The sequence below is a fragment of the Cyanistes caeruleus genome, chromosome Z (genome assembly GCF_971803275.1).
Source record: "Cyanistes caeruleus chromosome Z, bCyaCae1.hap1.1, whole genome shotgun sequence".
In the NCBI taxonomy this organism is placed as follows: Eukaryota; Metazoa; Chordata; class Aves; order Passeriformes; family Paridae; genus Cyanistes; species Cyanistes caeruleus.
The window spans coordinates 34,375,737-34,395,658 of record NC_141732.1 but is presented as its reverse complement, the minus strand read 5'-3'; the positions used below and the strand labels follow the sequence as shown (position 1 = coordinate 34,395,658).

The following is a 19,922-nucleotide window of genomic DNA, read 5'->3' as shown; positions in this document are numbered from 1 at the left end:
TGGCTGTCCTGGTGATCTCCGAGTCAAATATGAACCATGAAGGTGCTGTGGCTGCACGAACAGCTAATGGTGACCTGGGCTGCAGAAGGAGACGTGCTGCCAGCAGGCCAAGGGAGGTGATCCTTGCCCCTTGGTCAGCACTGATGGAGCCACACCTGGAGGACTGACCAGTTCTGGGCTCCCTGGTAGGAGAGACCTGGGCACAATAGAAACAGCCCCTCAAAGGGTCACCCAGATGGTGAAAGAGTGGAAACATGCTATGACAAAAGCTCCTGAGGGAGCACAGGAACTGTTCAGCCTGGAGATTAGGCTCAGGGGGATCTCTTCAGCAGTTCCACAAAAATCCAAGGCAAGGGTGCAAACAGGACAGAGACAGGCTCTTTCCAGGGGTGCTCAGTGACAGGAAAAGAGACAGTGGGTAAACAATGCAAGACAGGAGGTTTCTTCTGAGCACCAGAAAATCCTGTTTCACTGTCGGCGTTATCAAGCACTGGCACAGGTGGCCCAGAGAGACTGTGGAGTCTCCATGCTTGGCAAGTTTCAAAAGCTGTCTGGACACAGTACGGGACAATCGGCTTCAGGTGCCTTGATATATTGGTTTTGCATTGCCTGGTTTTGGTAGCAAGGGTCTAGGGGTGGCTTCTGTGAAAAGCTGCTGGAATCTTCTTCCATTCCCAGCAGAGCCAATCCCTGGTAGCCCCAAAGATGGACATGCCACTGGCCAAGGCTGGGCCAGTTAGAACTGATGGTAATGCCTCTGTGATGACAGATTTAAGAAGATTTCAAAACAAAAAGGGGTTGTGCAGTTGTAATAGCAATGAGAGCAGAGTGAAAACATGTGAGAAGAATAGCTCTGCAGATACCAAGGTCAGTGGAGAAGGAGGGGCAGGAGGTGCTGGAGCTGAGGTTCCCCTGCAGCCCCTGGTGCGGCCCATGGTGAAGCAGCTGTGCCCTGCAGCCCCTGGGATCCACGGGGGATGCAGAGATCCACCCACAGCCCGTGGAGGAGCCCATGCTGGAGCAGGTGGATGCCTGGAAGAGGCTGTGACCCCATGGGAGACCCATGGAGAGAGGGGCCCTGCTCCCAGGCTGGAGCAGCCTGTCCTTGGAGGATTGCACCTGTGGAAGAGTGACCTTCACCGCAGCAGTTTGAGGGGGCTGGTGCCCATGGGATGAAACCAAGTCAGAGAAGCTCACGAAGAACTGTCTCCTGTGGGAGGGATGCCAGGGTGCAGCAGGAGAACAACTCCTCTCCCTGAGCAATGGGAGCAGCCGTGGGTGATAAACTGACCACAGTCCCCACTCCCTGTCTCCTTGCACTGCTGGGGTAGGAGGCAGAGCTGGAAGGAGGGAGGGGTGGGGGAGAGTGTTTTTAAGGGTTTATTTCTCCTTACTCCACTCTGATTTGTTAGTAATACATTCATTTTGTATTTCTAAGTTGAGCCTGTTTTGCCTGTGATGATATTTAGTGAGTCATCTCTTTCCTGCTCCTTATCTCCAGCCGTGAACCCTGTGTTAAATTTCCTCTTGTCTGTCCCGCTGTGAGAGGAGTGAGTGAGCAAGCTTTGGTGGGTGCTTGGCATCTGGCCCAAGTTAACCCACTACACTTGATCATGGGGGTTGGACCAGAACACCTCTAGCAGACCCTTCCACTCTCAAACCACTGTGGCACTCTTGTTTCTGTTTTCTTTACATTGCAGCAGAAGACCATCTAAATTTATTGTTTCTTTTTACAATATTTCTTCCTCAGAATGAAGATACACATCACTCACACAAAGCAGCTGGAAATCAGAGTGCAGCAGAAGGTAATTCACAGTCTGAAATCATGTAAGTAGAATTAATTTACTTCGTGGTGGCACTTGAACTTAACCTGTATCTGCTCAGTTTAATTCCAGTTGATCACAGGAGGTTGAACCAGTCAGGAGATTGTGATAACTTGTTTTCCATATTCAGTGAAGCTTTTAGGTAGAAGTTTCGATTATTGAGTAATAATAGCTTAGCAGTGCATTAGCTAAGATCTAGATGGTAGATGGGAATAGGGTGAAAGACTTTTCTAAACTTTGAGAAAAAAAACCTAGTCTTTCTACAACCAGCAAGAGAAAGAGAATGAGGAAATTCTGACATATTGTGGGTGAAGCTTGGCTGTGAAATTTGATTTTTATTTTTTTAATGTAAGGGCCTCACTGAATTTCTTCACATTTGTAGTTGTCAATCAGAGCTTATTAGCTGTACACATCATGTGTATGGTGTATTTCTTCTTTCCTATTTGGAAATTGTTCCTCTTGGAACTTGCTGCAAGCTTCTGTCCTAGTTTAGGGCAAATCTGGGAGAGAACCTCCAAATGGGGTTTCCCCCGAAAAGCATAATTCAAACGGCCCCTCCCCATAACTGGTTCAGGAAAAAAAAAAGTTTCCTTGGAGAGAAGTGGAAAAAACCTGTTTATTTAACAGAAATTGAATAATACTAAATAATAAAATATTAATAATAGATCTCTCGCTGTTCAATGAGATGGCACATCCAGGAAGAAAAATCCTTTGCATGTGGTGTAGCTTGGCTCGCTCAGGTTCTTATCAGTCCCTCCGGTGCCAGATAGTGCCACAGGCCTGAGCTCCCGGGGTTTGTCTGGGTGTTTTTCAGTCCAAAGCAGGTTTGAACAGATCCAAGAAAAAAGGAAAAAAAAAGTCCAGGGAACTCCTCTGCCTCAGCTAGCAAAAACTAACTAACCATAAAAGAGAAGCTCTCTCCCGCTGTCTGTCCATGCTGCAGACACCACAGTCCAGGAACAGGATACAGGGGAGTCATGTTTTTCCTCAACACACACTGTGTGCTTCTTCTTCCCCCCTTTTTGCTCTCAGAGCCAGTCTTAAAGGTGCAGAACTTAATATGTAACATAAACCAGGTGACTGGGGATACCAGCATCATAAAGTCACCCCAGGACAGCTTCTAAGATAGAAGATACTCCAAAATGTCTGTCTTATCTGTATTCCTTTATGAAGTTAATTTTGGTGACTGTTTCTTACGTTGAGAAAAGGTACTTAACGAAGTCTGTGTCTAAGGTTTCCATTTTTGCATGATCGACTTATTTCATGATACAATTTTTTAAAGGTGATTTAGACATGGGGTATTAGTTAATGCTAAGTTGGTTTTCATACTTCTGTCTTTCCCTTTTTTGAAGGGCAGCTCAGTCAATATGATAAAGACAGTCAAAGCTTTATTTGTCCTGTTCTAATGAGAATATAAGAAAAGGTAGTAGTTCCCAGTCTGAAGGTTATTGATAAGATGTAGGGCTGTGTCAGTGTGTGAATCCCAGGACATGCCATCACAATGGTTAAGGACACAGAGAGTGATAGATGTACCCCATTCTTCAGTAAGATGTAGATGTTGGCAGTAGGACAACATCTTTGAAAAAAGTTTGGTTTTCCATGACTGAGATAGCTTTGAAAGGGGATGGGGGGATAAGAGAAGGCAGATGCAAAACGTTGAGTATAGGGCAGATTTATACTGTTTTTATGTAAAATTAATCACACTGACATGAATTGTGAATCCCTAGGAGAAGAAATATTCCTATTTATTTAACAGCAGGAAATACTTCTTCCAAGTGTTTTGAGGTAGATTCCACTGAAAGCCAGCAAAGTTGTTAAGGTTTACTTGTTGCTCTTTTCATAACTTTGTAGCATGTCTTTTAATATCAGAACTTTTTTTTTTTGTTGATTGTCTTGCTGCATGCAGTGTCTTGACTTATGCAGTGTGTGATGCTCTTGAAGTACATCTTGAACCATATAAGACTTTAAGTTTCTCTTTGGTAATAATGTATACCACCTTTCTTTATATCTTAAGGAAAACTGAAAAGTCAGCAGATAGAAGGCGCTTGCAAAGACCTAAACCCAATTTAGTGCGATCATCTGGAAGGAGGGAGACAGCAACACAAGACAAAATGGAGGCCAAAACTTCTCTTCAAACCCTTGCAAATGCAGGTGAAAAGGTCAGAAAGAGGACTGTTACTGACTATGTTGTTCTTGATGCTGCATCTCTTTTGCTCAATGGGGATACTGCAGGCCAGTGACAGTCTTAGAAATAGCATTTTGGGAACTACTACTATGCTGCCTTCACACTTGTCAAAGACTAATATTTCTTGCCTCAATTCCAGTGCTCTGAAGAGGACAGTAGAAGAAACAGAAATGAAGCCACAGAAGTAGAGAACAGAGATTTGAATACTGCATCTCAGTAAGTATTGAGATCACTTTTCCAGTCTGGTATTACCTGACTACAATTGTTAATTTATTCCATATAGTTCTCTTAGAAAAAGATAGCAGTAACTGTGAAGCTGTAATATAAATTTCAAAATCGACTTTAGCATTTTTTGGATGATATCAGGTGGTACAAAGATAGAAGGTATGTACTTGTTTTCTGGAAAGCTGCTGAAAGCATTGTACCAACAGTGCCTGTAATTTGAGACGGGGAGAGTGATAACTATGGCTTTGCTTTCCTCCCAGCCTCAGTTATCAGGTCATGGCTCTGCTTCTGGCGTTTGCAGAAGCAGCTGTGGTATGCAATCTAGTCGGGTTCCTCTCCTGTGTGACAAATTCTAATCTCTTTCTAAAATAGATAAATTGAGTTTTCACACATTGTAAGACTAAACAAAGTCTTGTTTCTTATGTGAAGCAACTTGAATAACTTTGGGCAAATCTTTCTGAAGACAACACAATTCCAGTAAAGAAATCTGTGCAAGGCATTGTATGGTTAGATAGGCATGAATATCATGGAGTAAATGTCACTGTTGTGCATCCTTTATGCAGGGAGCCTGAAAAAACTGCAATTGCAAAGACAGTAGTTAGAGGATATCGACAGAGATTTAAACCAAATGTTACAAGAGCACCTGGAAGGAAAGAAGAGCCTGGAAAAGATGCAGGAAATGATAAAATATCCCATCTACAGCCTAAGGGGGAAACTGAGAAGGTATTCAATAAAGTGACATAACTGAAGATAATGTGTTAGCTGAAAAGCTGCTGAATGAATAATGTTATCTTTTTTTTTCTTTACTTTTTTGCTCCTGAGTATGACCAGGAATTACTCACTTACTTAATCTGCCTTCAGTAACAATGTAGTATTGCTTAGTAACCTCAGCTGTGGTGAGAAGTTATTACACAAACAGTAGGTATCAATAGTCTTTCATGTTCTGCAGCAAATACAACTTCAGGTGTTTGCTCTAGTTTTTATTGCACCTGGTTGTGAAATTTACCCTGTAATTGTTCGTTAAGCAATCTATTTTGTCTCCTCTTATGAACAGTTACTTGGTCACTTAGGTGATGCTGTATGTTTATGAATGTCACACAGTTCATTTCACAATACTCTATTTCTGTACAGAATAATGACCAAGGTAATAGATCTGATGTTACCAGTGAAGATGCTGCAGAAAAAGATGACAAAATCCCACAGGCAGTGGCTCAGTAAGTATGAGAAACATAAGAATATAAGTGCTGCTGTCCTGCAATTTACCATTCTTGTTACTTCTGGTAGTATTTTGTAGTGTAGTAATTATTGAAGTTTCTGAAGAAACTTCTGCAGTACAGGAATTGAGGGCAAAAACAGGATTCTTCATTAATTTATGAAACCTACATTAAGTATTTTCATTTTTAAAGTGGTATTTCTAAATTTTAAGTCAGTCATAGTAAGTGTAAAAGAGCTGAAAACTAAGACAAGCTTTAGCTACTCACTTTTAATAGTAAAATGCACACTTTTCAGTGGTTAAGTATTTAAACAATGGGAGTAAGTATTCTTAAAATGTACTTGAGTGATAGGTGTCAAGTAAGTGGAAGAGAAAGTCCAGTATGTGGGCAATGTAATGCACATATTTATTAAGTGTTGCTTTTTTCTTCAGTGAAGTGGCAGCTGTAAAAGGGATAATGTTTTATGGAAGAAATGAATAAAAAGTGAAAAAAGCCAACTTTCTCCTGAACACTCCCCCACAAAAAAATCCCCAAAACAATCTAAACCAACAACAGAAATAAAAAAACCAAAATCTCAAACTTTTGAAGGGAGATAATTGAAGAGGATAGACAGAGATAAACTGGGTGTAATAATCTGCCAGGAAAATATTTTTGGTTATTTCTTTCATTAACCTGCTCTGTAACTTGATACTTAGTGTAGAAAGGTGTAGAAGAATCTGACAGTTCTAGTAATGCACTACTGATATTTTTGCAATAGTAAGATAAAAAAGTGATTATGTATTTTCTGAATACACTAAAGAAAAACTCTGAATATTTGCATATTTTTTTATCTCTTTATTAAATTAGGTCCATCTGCCTCTAGGCTAGGTAGGAATACAAAGAGGTCCATTATGGATCAGAAAAAGCTCTCTCTAGTGTGGTATCCTGTCACCAATGGGAAGAGGAAAATAACAGGGCAAACATAAGTTTAAACTCTCAGTCCCCAGTAGGTACACTTCCAATTTTATTCTTTCAGGAAGCTAGTAATACATTTTAGGTAAGTGTATGTTAATAGCTGTTTAAAAGAGAGGGGGGGAAAAAAATCACTTCTTAAAGTCACCCCTCACTTTCAGATGTGGCATGTACGTTATGGACCATACATGTTTTTCCAGGTCTAATGAAACAGCTGGTTTAAAAGAAGATGGCAGACAGATCATGTTGAATCAAACGCCTCTAAAGAGAGGTAGAATACAGAGACCAAAACCAAATCTAGGAAGAGCTGTTGGAAGGCAGAAAGAACTGATAGATGGAAAAGATCCTGAAGAGGAGACAACTGAAGGTGGAGAAGCAGAAAAAGGTGTCACATACCACCAAGATGAAAACAATGATCCCTGCCTCTTAAGTGTAAGTTTCTTGAACAGTTACTTATGCATGCTGTTTTGTTGCGTCCTTAGTAAAAGCCTTGGTAACAATGGCCTAAGTACCATAGATACCACATAGTTTGTAGGGATAGGCTTTGCACGCTATCCCTTTTTTATTCTTCTAATTCTTTATTATTTCAGAGTGAAGTAAACTGTCATAAAATTTCCTCATTTTTACACTGGGGTTCTGTTTTCCATTGTGTCAGGTTTAACCCCAGACAGCAGCCAAGTACCAACTTGCTTGCTCACTGCCCCACCAGCAGCTCTGGAGACAGACCTGGAAGGATAAAAGCTAGAAAACTGGGGCTGAGATAAACCCCTGAATGCTGGAATTAAGGTTTCATAGGGAAAACAAGCTATGCTCATGTGCAACACATAACCGGAAACTCTTCTACTACTACTCATTAACAAGCGTCCAGCCATCTCCAGGAAAGCTGGGCTTCATCATACTTACTTACATCAATAGTTACTTGAGAAGACAAAAGCCATTCCCTCCCAGTTTGTGTACTGAGCTGCATGTCAGCAGGAAATGGAATATCCCCTTGGTCAGTTTGGGTCACCTGTCCTGGCTGTGTCCCCTCCCATCCTTCCATGTTTCCGCAACTTTCTCTCCAGCTTGGCAATACGAAAAGCAGAAAATACTTTGGCTCTCTGTAAGCCCTGCTCAGCCATAGTTAAAACATCTCTGTATTATCAACCCTGTGTGCAGCACAAACCCAAAACACAGCCCCATACCTGGCACTGAAAAAGCTAACTCTACCCTAGTCAAAACCAGCATACATGGAAATGGAATATATCTCACTTTGTCGTATTGTGATACCAGATCTGAAAAGAGAAATGCAAAGAAAAAAATGTCTCAGAAGATGAACCACTTAAAAGAGAAAATATGTAGAAAAATAACTTTTTACTTTCATAGTAGACATTGATATTAGTTGGATGCACAAGAAGCAAGGGAAATCTTGGTGTTTCTCTAGAAAATACTAAAACTTTCTCATTTTCCTCCTGCTCTCCTTGAAGAGAGATTGAGCAAATATTTAATCTTAACAGAGTGGAACTTTTATTCGTTTTAGGATTTAACAGTTCATGAAAACAATCAGCCATCCAGTGTGACATTAGAAGATAAAAGACAGTGTTTCCAAGAAAACTCCTCAAAAGCAGAAAGCTATGAAAGTGAAAAAGAATTGTCAGATGTCTCGAAACAGGTTTCAGATTCCAGTACTGGGTAAGGTTATTTCGCTTTAAAGGAGAGAAGGGATGGTTCAAAGCTATCAGTATCTCTAGGTATTATACCATTTTACATTGAACGCCAGCATCACAAACAAGTTTGTATATATAAAAGACATATTTAATCAAGACAATACTAGACTTTAACTAACAAAACCCCAAGAGCTTGAAAGCTTTAAATTCACATGTTGTTGGATGTTCATTTATCTTTAGACTATTGACTTATTTTTCAAAAAAATGCACCTTTCTAATGCTCGAATGTCCCTGTGATTGTCTTCTCCATGTTGGTGCATCCCAGTAAGCTTATATAAATCCTTGAGTACTGGGTCTGGTTTCCTATTCAAGTGTCTTGAATAGTCCAATCACAGGTATTCTGCAAGTCTGTTGGGTAGCTTTAAACATGATTAGAGGAAGGTATTTGTAAAATGTGTACGTCATGTTAAAATGTCTCAACTTGTCTTCCAGGTCTCAAGTAGACGTGGCAGTTAATTTACCTCTGCTTACCTATTTATAAGATACAAAGGCTTTTGGTGATGATCACTATGTTCTGATTCGATCTTTTTCATGTCACTAATGTTGTTATTGTTCTGAGAACTGTATACAGGTATGCCATATTGTCCCATGCCTTTGATTGTTATTTTGCTTGTTTTTGTAGGGAATTTCATCCTCAGCAGAAAGAGGAGAAAACTCTTGCATCATCAACTCGTCTGCTGAGGACACGATTCCAGAGACCAAAGCCAAATTTAAGAACAGCTAGTAGAAAAGAAGTTCTGGATGTAAATAGTAAAGGTGCATCACAGAAAGATACCAACAAGGAAGAAAATATAACACAGTGCAATAGTGAATGTAGCATCCCTCCTGACACAGATGTAAGGCTTTTGGCTTTTTCCTTTAGTTATATTGGATCTTTTGGTTATGTGAAACGAAATACTGATGATTTAAAAAGATACTAAGTTAACTTTTTGAAACAAGTTTTTTCAAAAGGTGAAATTTTCTATGTTAAACCTTGTGTACTTTTCACTTGGTCATATGTGAGGAGAAAAGGATGTCTGAAAATCTTATGTGTCCAGATGTCTTTCTGACCCAGGGTGGCATTATAGAGTTGACAGGGAAGAAAGAAGAAGTTTTAATAGAAGAGAAGGCACAGAAGATATATAGATTTCAAGCTATTTTGTCTTAAATAAAAAAATATGTATTTGTCCTGGAAAGACTAGGAAATGATTTACAGAGGAGTTTTGTAGGAGAGTGCAAAAAACCCACTGAGTTTTTCAGAGTGGTAAGTACCAAGCTTCATAGGTATCATAAAATCTCCTTCTGGTTTATCATTATTACAGCTTTTTCTGGTTCTTGTGCTTACATTTTTCAGAAAGCAGGAAAATGTGAAGTCTTAAATGCACTAGAATCCTTGGGAAAGGAGAAGTCACTTTGCTCTCAGGAGGTTTCTGAGAGTCCAAGTTTTAAGTCCCCCAAAACATTTTCAAGATCAGAGGATGGTGAACCCGAGTTCTGTCTACCTGAAATTAGCCAAGACAATATTTCTACTGCTATTGCAGGGTAAGGGCTTAGCTACTTTTCATTCTTGACTGTAACAATGAAAGAATTTTACAAGGAAATCACTGTGCCAATGGATTGCCATCTGGCAAACATAATCTAATCAAAATACTGCACGAAATTTCCATTCTCATAGTTTAACACTAGTGATACTGCAATTTCAGCGACTTCTATGCTAAGCATAACATTAATGAGCATTCACTTTATAACTGTTCCATCATCTGAAAGACTGGGTTCATTTCGTGTAAGCAGGGAAATACGAGTTTGCTTATCAGAGAAACCATGTGAAAATTGCTTTGGTTTTATAGCAACAAGTAGTGAGTAAGTTAATACCTTCAATGAGTTAGTCAGTTCTGTTGTTGGAAATATTTGGAAGACTGGCGCTTCCAACTTTTTGCTGGAACTTGTCGTTTGTATTTTAAACTCAGCTGAACTTTTAGTTCACAGGATTTTTCTTAAAAACTCAGTGTTTTTGAACTTAATACTGATGGACCTGTGTTTGTGTTTGTAATATGTGTTTGTACTCAGTTTTGGATTTTTTCTGTCTTAATTTTGCATTGATGACAAAAACAGCACTCAAGAACATCAACAAGCACCTCTTCCACCTGTCCAGCTGGCACGGAACAAGAGATACAAGCCAAACTTGATAAGAGCTGTTGGAAAGAAGGCGTTACAAATACCAGTAAATGAGAGGAAGAAAAAGCCTGAAGCAGAGCAAAAAGATGAGCTTGACAATACTGTCATGGTAAGCCTTAATAAGAGTAAGGCTTTGCCTTCAAAGTTCGTTTGAAGTGCGTGTTCATTTTTATGAAGTTAAATGAAAACACTGCAGTTGCATTGCCTGAAGCTGAGACAATATATTAAATGAAAAAAAATTCCCAAAACCTGGTAAGCCAAGGTATTGTAGGTCTGCAATCAGTGAGGTCTACAACTTGAAGTATTAATTACTTTATTTACAAAGGATCTGCTGTTGATTGGATTGCATGGTAGGGAAAAGTTATGCACATTTATACAAACTCTAGAATAAAAATGCATAAAAGTTAGGGGTTTTTCCTTATTTTGTCTTTCCTGTTTGGATGAATCAAGTCTGTGTTGAGCAATCTAGTATAATGGCTCAAGTGAAGGCAGAGGACACCTATTTTTATGAAACAAAAAAAAAAAAAAAAGGTTTTTTTTTAGTTTAATAAGCTTTAACTGGCATGACTACAGTACCTGATACTCCTCTATTTCATACGAGTAACTGACACTGTGATTCCCACAGACACTTCATTAGGGACTGTAAAAGGTGTGGAAATCCTTGAAAGCCATTTACTGTGGGATGTGTTCCTCATAACCATTTTGTGGGTTGCACATGAATCATGTCATGGATGCAGGGATATTTGTGTAGACTTGTAGATTTGGAATATTAAATAATAAACAGCTAAATAATAGTAATAATAGTAATAATAGTAATAGTAATAGTAATAATAATAATAATAATAATAATAATAATAATAATAATAATAATAATAGTAAACAGCTAAACTTTGTGAGAGTGACTGATGATTTGGAGTGCTTATAGGAATAAGAAACATACTTGTGTCCTGCATTCATATCTCACCTCCTTTCAGTGGCAGTCAGCTCACCCCTAGCTGAGATAGTTCCTTGTGGTTCAGCTTTGGCTACTCTAGACCTGTGGCCTGTGAACCATGTTCATGCATCTGCTCTGTACTGGGCACATTTGTAGAACCAGAGTAAGTCTGATGCTTCTCTTTACTAATCAAGCTGTCACAGGCCTGAAGTGGTGAAGGATATGTTTGAATGGCTTCTTTGTGGAATCAGTGTGGCAAATACAGATGTAGAGCTTATTAGGCATTCTGGATCTTGAGGCTATGTTATTGTGGCTTGGGTGTGTCTGTGCTGCCCTCTGCAGTGTCCAGTTTTCAAAGGTTTTCCATTTGCTGAAATATCTTTTTTCCACAGTGCTTCATGTGTTAGGGAATTGATTGAATACTAAATAGACAAATGTTTCCCATAATGCTTGGGTGCACATAGTATTTAAAATCTTAACTCTAGGTATCCCAGGAGTATGAAGACTTCTGTTCCTTTTTGCATTTAAATTGAATTACTTTTATTCCAATTGAGAAAATAGAATAGTTTCTATTTTTGTATATAAAATATATGTCTGTTTTAAAAGCTTACATACTTCTATTTTTCTTCATACTTCTTTTACTGTAAATTAAAGGGTGAAAACAAAGCTGTATTGTGTCAAGCGGATGTATTGAACAAAGAGGAGCAGGAACAACAAGAGGTGCCTCAAGTGTTCTCAGTTTCTGAAACCTCAGTGTCTGAACAAAGCAGGTGAGGTTTGAGTTTAGCAAAATTGCCTTTGAAAATCTTTTCTCTGTGCATAATGAGACACCTTTGCAAATGTCAGTTCTTCTGTTCCTTATCTTTTGTCTTTCTACAGTATTACATTTTCAGTGCCTACAAACAGCTTTTTCCAGGGTTTTCAGAGCACATTTCTTTTAGCTGCACTCCTTGTCATTTTTTATCTCGTACATACTAGATCTGTATGAGCTCATAGCTCTTCTTGACCAAGATTTCTTATTACCAGGTCTGTATTTGCTTAAGTAGCAATCAAGCATATGAGATATGTAAGAAACAAATCTTGCAAAATGTCAGAGTTGATTTTCGTTGATCCATCAGTGTGCTCTTCTATTTTACTGCCTCTTAAATAAAAAGTGTTAAAATAAGATCTTAAGTTAGACTGCCGATACTTTGACACTGGTATGGTTAGCAACACAACTTGTTTTTTTATGTTAAAAATGCCTTGGCAAAGACATTTTGTTATTTCTGCTCCAAAGTTAGCCATAAATAAGAAATATATTTGAAAATATAATTTTATTGATTTTAAACAAAGCAGTTTGTTAATCTCTTGTTCATTCAAAATTTAAATGCAGAAGTGCTTCTTTACTCTCCCAGCCAAAGTAAAGTGTGTTTTTTTGTTTTTGTTTTTTTGCTTTAAATTCACCAGTACTGAAAAATTTACCTCCCAAGAAGGCAAGCTGAGTGCTCTGAAACCAGGACAATTCATAAGAATTGAGTCTCCGAAAACTAGACCAAACCTAGAAAGAACATACAGCAAAAAAGGATCTCCAGTAGTACAGAAACTTTCTGTCCCAGGTGAAGAAGAAATGAATCAAGGAGAGAATCTGCCTGTGGCAGATGAATCTGAAAACCCTCTCTCCTCAAAAGTGAGATTCTCATCATATATTTCTGACTATACTTTCTGATGCTTGGTACCACACTAGCTGTTTTTAAGACATCTAAATAAGCTGCATTCATGCAAATAAAAGCATGAATTAATTTCAGCATAGTAAGAATTTTTGTTCAGTATTTGCATGCTATTACAGTGTTTTCCAAAATCCTGTTAGTGACACATTGACAAGATATATAAAGACTTCACTTGAACTTTGACATTTCAGTCATATTCATGATACATGAAACCTGCATGCTGTATTTCTGCATGCTGTGTTTCTCCTGAGCTCCTTGCGGGCTTCTCGTGAAGGACTGTATCAGTTGAAGTATTTGTTTTAATTAGCTAAATGCCTTCCTAGAGTGATAAGGAACTATGATGGTGCCATAGACTACTTGGAAGTTTTTAAATGAAGTTTCATCTCAGATTAATGACTTCATCATAATTTGCAGTACTTTATTCTGGTGATATACAGGTGATATTCTGATTATTATACAGGTGATATATTTTGTGCTGATATTATTGTTGTTTTTTTTCTCAAATCAAAGGATGACATGGAGGTATTGCTTGTGGGAAATTTGGCCGAGAATGACAATCTAGACATAAATTCAAGAAGCATGACATCAAGAACACTTTGTTCTTCTAAAAAATCACCAAATTGCAACAGCAAAAGAGAGCAAGAAGAGCGTTTGTCTACAGATGCTATAGGAAGCATTCAGGATACCACAGAAAGGTAAAGTTTCCTGCTGGCAAAGTAAAAAATCTCTCATTTTGGTTTCAGCTGGGATAGAGTTTATTTTCTTCTTAGTAGCTGGTACACTGCTGCATTTTGGATTCAATATGAGAACAGCATTGATAACACACTGACATTTTAGTTGTTGTTGAGCAGCTTACCTGACTTGAGGACTTTTCAGTGTCTCATGGTATGCCAGTGAGCAGGTGCACAAGCAGCTGAGAGGGAGCACAGCAGGACAGCTGATCTCAACTGGCCAAAAGGATGTTCCATACCATGGAACATCATGCTCAATCTGTAAATTGGAGGGACCTGGCCAGGTGCTGCTGAACACTGCTTGGAGACAGGCTGGCCATCAGTCAGCAAGCAGTGAGCACTTGAGTGTCACTTGTTCTCCTTGCATTTTATTCTCCTCTGTCTGTGTGTCTGCCTCTCCTTTTCATTATTTTATATTCTACTTTTTTTTGATTATTAAACTGTTCTTATCCAAACCCTTTTGGTAAACCAAAAGGTTTACCTTTTCTTTCCAATTCCCTTCTCCTTGGGGTTTTGGAATGACTAACTGCATGGCACTTGTCAGCTGGCGTTAAGCAGTGACAGTACTTCAAAAATTTTGTGCATTTGTCCAGTTGTTTTCATACAGCACTTGCTTTTGGAAGCACAGGCTCTGAGCTGTATTAGTTGTTATTTACCGTGTGCTGTGAAAGCCACTAGGTGGCGTTCTTAAGTAACAGAAGAGTTTTTAACAGGATTAGGGAATTTTTTTCAAGGCTGCCTTCCTTTTTAGAAGGTACTTCATGGGTGAGAGTAGAAACAAGTAATCAGGGTTTAGCTGTCTGAATTAATCACTAATAAATTATTGGGGTACAGTGCACCATGAATGTGGACCAAAGACTGAGCAGTGCCATTCGCACTCCTTTATAATTGAGAAGCAGCAAGAAGACAGCAAGCTCATTTTATGTTTCTGTAAGATAAATTCTGAGTATCTTCAATTTTCCTTTCCAGTAGGAGAACTTCCTGTAATGATGCTTAAAATATATGTGCAGTATGAGGCAAATAGCGCCACTTCCATGTGACAGCTCTGGGCTATGTTATAAGCTACCTTTTGCTCAGTCTTCACTTACACATAGCAGCCCCAAATCAATTTATTTTACAATTTTGCTGTTTCTTGAAATTAACTTCTGGTTTGCATCTGTCTCTGAAACTCTAAAATTCTCTAAAATCTCTTCCATGAATTATGTTGAAATCATCTCCCAGAGTCTTTGTGCTAACAAGATAAGGGCTTTACTTGACAGTCTTCTTGTCTTCTATGATGGCGGACTTTCACAGATTCACAGAGTGGTTGAGGGTGGAAGGGTCTGCTAGAAGTCTTGTGGTCCAACTCCCAGTCAAGGCACCTGAAGCTGGTTGCCCTGTACCAGCTTTTGAAACTTGACAAGCATGGAGACTCCACAGTCTCTCTGGGCCACCTGTGCCAGTGCTTGATAACGCCGACAGTGAAACAGGATTTTCTGGTGCTCAGAAGGAACCTCCTGTCTTGCATTGTTTACCCATTGTCTCTTTTCCTGTCACTGGGCACCCCTGGAAAGAGCCTGGCTCTGTCCTGTTTGCACCCTCGCCTTGGATTTTTGTGGAACTGCTGAAGAGATCCCCCTGAGCCTAATCTCCAGGCTGAACAGTTCCTGTGCTCCCTCAGGAGCTTTTGTCATAGCATGTTTCCACTCTTTCACCATCTGGGTGAACCTTTGAGGGGCTGTTTCTATTGTGCCCAGGTCTCTCCTACCAGGGAGCCCAGAACTGGTCAGTCCTCCAGGTGTGGCTCCATCAGTGCTGACCAAGGGGCAAGGATCACCTCCCTTGGCCTGCTGGCAGCACGTCTCCTTCTGCAGCCCAGGTCACCATTAGCTGTTCGTGCAGCCACAGCACCTTCATGGTTCATATTTGACTCGGAGATCACCAGGACAGCCAGGTTCTTTTCTGCAAAGCTGCTTTCCATCTGGGTGGCTTGCAGCATGTGTTGGTACCTAGGGCTGCTCCTCCCCTGGTGCAGGACTTTGCATCTCCCCCTGCTGAACTTCCTGAGGTTCCCATTAGCTCATTTCTCCGACCTCTACAGGTCCCTCTGGAGACCAGTGTAACCTTTGGGTGGTGTTTTAGCAATTCCTTCTAGATCTGGTTTATCTGTAGACTTGCTGAGGTTACACCCCACTCCATTATCTAGATCATTTGTGGAGATACTGGGCAGGAGTTGATACAGTATTGACCAATGGGACACACTGCTGGTTGCTGGTCTCCAGCTGGACTTCATGTCACTGGTCACAAACCTCAGAATCTGACAACTCAGTTTGATTTTAGTGCACTTTCAGTCCATACTTCATCAGCTCCCTTATTATAAGCATGTTGGAAGTAACAGCATTCAACAGTGTTACAAGCCTTACTGGAGTCCAGGCAGACACTATTTACTGCTCTCCCTTCATTTACAGAGCCAGTAATTTCATTGAAAGATGCTACCAAGTTGACTAAGCATAACTTCCCTATTACAAATCTGTGCTGACTACTCCAAGTTAACTTGTTTTTCATGTGTCTGGAAGTAGTTTCCAGCCTTAGTTATTCCCAGGGACTGAGATAAGGCTGACTAAGGCTGACTAAGCTGTATTACTCTTACCCCCTTTTTCTCAAGTCATGAGTTTAGAAGGCAAGATTTCTGTCTTACTGATATGAGTGTGCTTGAACAGATGTAAGAATTGTATCCTTTTTGAAAGCAGTAGAACCTTGAGCACTGGAATTAGTGAATATAATGTTCCTATGGCTGCTTAATTTTGGAGATCTGTGTTGGTATAGCTGACACTTTCCAATCTATCTGACTGAATGTTGTTTTCCTTCCAAAAATCTTTCCCAAAAGTAATCAGGAAGATCTACCGCTGCAGATGAATTATCTCCTTTATCCAGTGGGGTTTTTTCTTTCTTTGTTTTTTTTTACATGTAGTCAGCTAAGCAAATAAAAATTCAAAACTCAAGTTCATTTCTAGCTAGAAGTACTAAATATCTGATAGTAAGCCAAGATTATAGAGTATACTTTGTAGCTCTTTAGAAGTAAAAGCTGAAACATGTTTTTGTAGGTCTAATGATAAATTATGTTCTGGAGAAGAAAGTGAACAGAGAGCAAGGGAACCCTACTGGAATCCAAGGCCAGACCTGATGAGACTTACTAGGAAAAGAGACTATCCTGAAGATAGTGAAAACAGAGAAGAAGACAACACTGAGAGAAATGAACAAGAGCTTTTTGCATTATTAAAAACAGGTGTATCAGGGGTAAGTGCTGATCATGTATTTTGAGCCAGTTATACCTCAGTCCTTTTGCCCAAGTTCTTAGAAAGATAGCTGGCACAGAAATTCAGTATATGGCTGGAAAAGATTAATGTGATTATCTGTTTTTTTTTAAATTCAGTATTGGAAACTGTATTGAACAAATGGAGTTAGAATTTAAAAACTATGGAAATACTTAATATACACTGATGTCTCAAGTTCTGTGGTTTATATGATCAGAAATTTGCATTAAATAAATACATGCTAAAACTGTTAAAAAATAATTTACTCTTTGTTATTCATCGAACAGTGGAAAATAAGGCAGTTAACTAACTTCAGATACTACCTAAAATCTGCTGGTATACTTGGAAATGAAAATGAGTGTTAATATTAAGTTCAGACCTTCTTAAATTTGCTCAGCAGGCCTAACTTAGCCCAGACAAGTTCCATGTGTGTCTGATGCTGTGATAACTGAGTCAGGTTTATCTGGTGTTCCCTATTTTCTATATGGATGACTAAAAACTTCCAGTTAACTTATTATTTTAGCCAAATATCTATAGTTGACAGAACTGTGGTTGCTGACATTTGTCTGCATATATGTTGAATAATATTTAAATACTTTTATATAAAGTATGATAATTTTTTCTTCCTACCTCGTTCCCAAGGCAGAAAAAAAAAATCATTCCTGCAAATTGTTCTTTAAATTAATAGGTAATTTTAAAAAATGATTCATCTTTTCAGCTTCTAAAGAGTTGTTGCTTTTGATAAATTGAGCATGGTCTTGCTCTATTAACTACCAGCAGCACTGGGAATTCAAGCATCACAGATAATACCAGTTAATGATACCCCTGCTATAGAGCCCAAAATTAAATACAATGAGGAAGAATATGCTAAATTATCAGAGATGACAGCTGTGCACATTCTCAAGATCCTCAAACTAAGTTCTTTAAGTCACCAAAACCAGTTACAAATGTTCGGCACTTAGTATGGTAATAATTATCTCCTCTGTTCAGCAAAATTCCAGTAACACAGTGGAAGCTGGATTCTTCTCAGAAGCTACAAGGAAACACAGTTTTGTGGAGAATGTTGAAATATCTTGTAAGAGGATCAGACAGGACATTATACTGCAGTCTCCAGGCATATCATCAGAGAGTGAGAGTCAAGTAGAGCAAGATAATGATTTTCAGCTTTCTACCGCAAAGGAAAAGCATTCAGACAATCTCACAAGGTAAAACAACTGTTTTTGTTTAAACCAAACTCAGTTGATTGATAATTATTTGCCATAGTTCTGCCATATGTTATGTGAGTGCCTCAGCATGTCAGTTTTTGTGTCTTCCATCTGAACTTAGTAGATGTGTGCAGATACTTCTTTGTCTCTTGCTCTGCCTGTATTGTCATACAATGAACACAGCCAGCACTCTCACCAATCCATCCCATGGTTTTAACAGAAATTCCTCATTTTCTAGGGGAGGACTTGAGAGTATCCATATTTGGGGGCACAGGGATTGTGGGATTAACCTAAAGAGAAACTTAGTGCTGTAAATGTCCTCTGCTGCCATTTGCTTCCACTCCCCACCAGTTTACCAAGGAGGATATCTGGGGGAGGAAGTCTGTCATTACTTTGGATACTTAAAGTGGTTGTGTCCATGATTTTAAGGAAGGAAGGTAACTGATTATTGAAGAGAATTCTGTCTGAGAAACCAAAGTAGATTAATTGTCATCTAAGAGTTTGTAAAGTTTCAGTTTGTAAACAATAGTCTAATCAATTAAATAATTTGGGGCTTCTTCTATAGCAAAAGACAACTGGAAGTGTTCCCATTACTTAAAAAGTATGTGATTTCCACATCTCTCAAAATTAAAATGGTTTCATACTTTTCTAATCAAACAGTTGTGTATCTTGCAAGTTAGTTAAACCGTGAAGATTTCCAGCATCCTGAAACTGCTTAATACATATTTGCAATCAGTACTTTATGTACACAGGAAGAAATCAAATTTCTGATAAAATGCATATTTGTCGTTATTAAGTTAAGTAAATAGTTTGCATTGTTGGTCACAACGATAACTTTTTTTTTTAAATTTGATTTATTTTGATTTGTAGTATCCCTCTCTTTGGAAGGTCTTGGATTTCATTGTTTTTATTCTGTACTTTAGAAGGCAGTTGAGGAGATCATCAAAACAGACAGCACTGCCAGAACATGTGTTGGAGCCAAGAACTTCTTCTGCCTCTGAATTTGGGGCTGATAGCAGTAAGAAGGGGAGTCAAAGGCAAGAAGCTAAACTGAGTGTTACCAGAGACAAAAGTTTGAAAACTACACAGAGAAGAAAATCTGTGAAGGAACCCAGAAGTTCAAAGATAACCTTTGTCACCCTCCGGGCTTCTCAGGAGGAGGAGGAGGAGGAGGATGAGGACGCAGATGACTTTGAGCTTGATGATGAAGATCAATGCTTTGCATCAGAGGAAGTAAACAAGGCTCCAGTGTTTGTTCCTATAGGTCTTCGATCTCCAAAACCAATTGTTGTGCAGATACAGGAAACCATGGAGGAGGTATTGTGTAGTTGAGTTCTGCATATGTAATTTTATTCTGATTGTTTAAAAAGATTTTATTCTGATTGTATTTCTGAGTATTTGGGTTTTATCCAAGTTCAAGTTAAGAATGGTGCTGAGAGTAGTAGGGATGTTTCTTGGCACATACACTTGGTTTTGAACTTAACACTGCATCAGGTCTGCAGGGTACTCATCAGTTTGTTTATTGGGATTGAATGTAGACCCAGACTGATGTTCATCCCTGTGTTTTGAGGCCCAAGATGGATCAAATGGAGCACTTCAATTTCATACTTCAATGTTAGGAAATGAGGGTATGAGGAAAATGTTTCTGTATGTCATGTCCCCCTTGCCAAGAAACTTCTAACTGTCAGGTAGGCTGACTTGTCAGGTAGTAGCAGCCAGACACACACATCTGCTTGCTCACTCCATTTTCTTGTGTGACAAGGAGAAATTAGAAGGAGGGCAAGATTTCTCTATT

The 19,922-nt window shown here is 39.1% G+C and overlaps 1 protein-coding gene across 2 annotated transcripts in view; it reads left to right on the top strand.

Annotated features, from left to right (window-relative positions):
- Nucleotides 1-19,922, top strand: part of BDP1 (BDP1 general transcription factor IIIB subunit) — a 54,203-nt gene that overhangs the window by 15,204 nt on the left and 19,077 nt on the right. For both annotated transcript variants that reach the window (XM_086866830.1, XM_086866829.1), the window contains exons 13-28: nt 1,751-1,827; nt 3,838-3,982; nt 4,148-4,224; nt 4,797-4,956; nt 5,365-5,447; nt 6,599-6,830; nt 7,918-8,069; nt 8,727-8,940; nt 9,438-9,625; nt 10,196-10,367; nt 11,847-11,962; nt 12,639-12,858; nt 13,409-13,593; nt 16,713-16,905; nt 17,913-18,127; nt 19,051-19,444. In XM_086866830.1, the coding sequence (XP_086722956.1) occupies nt 1,751-1,827; nt 3,838-3,982; nt 4,148-4,224; nt 4,797-4,956; nt 5,365-5,447; nt 6,599-6,830; nt 7,918-8,069; nt 8,727-8,940; nt 9,438-9,625; nt 10,196-10,367; nt 11,847-11,962; nt 12,639-12,858; nt 13,409-13,593; nt 16,713-16,905; nt 17,913-18,127; nt 19,051-19,444 (2,823 nt within the window). The remainder of the gene's footprint in view (nt 1-1,750; nt 1,828-3,837; nt 3,983-4,147; nt 4,225-4,796; nt 4,957-5,364; nt 5,448-6,598; nt 6,831-7,917; nt 8,070-8,726; nt 8,941-9,437; nt 9,626-10,195; nt 10,368-11,846; nt 11,963-12,638; nt 12,859-13,408; nt 13,594-16,712; nt 16,906-17,912; nt 18,128-19,050; nt 19,445-19,922) is intronic.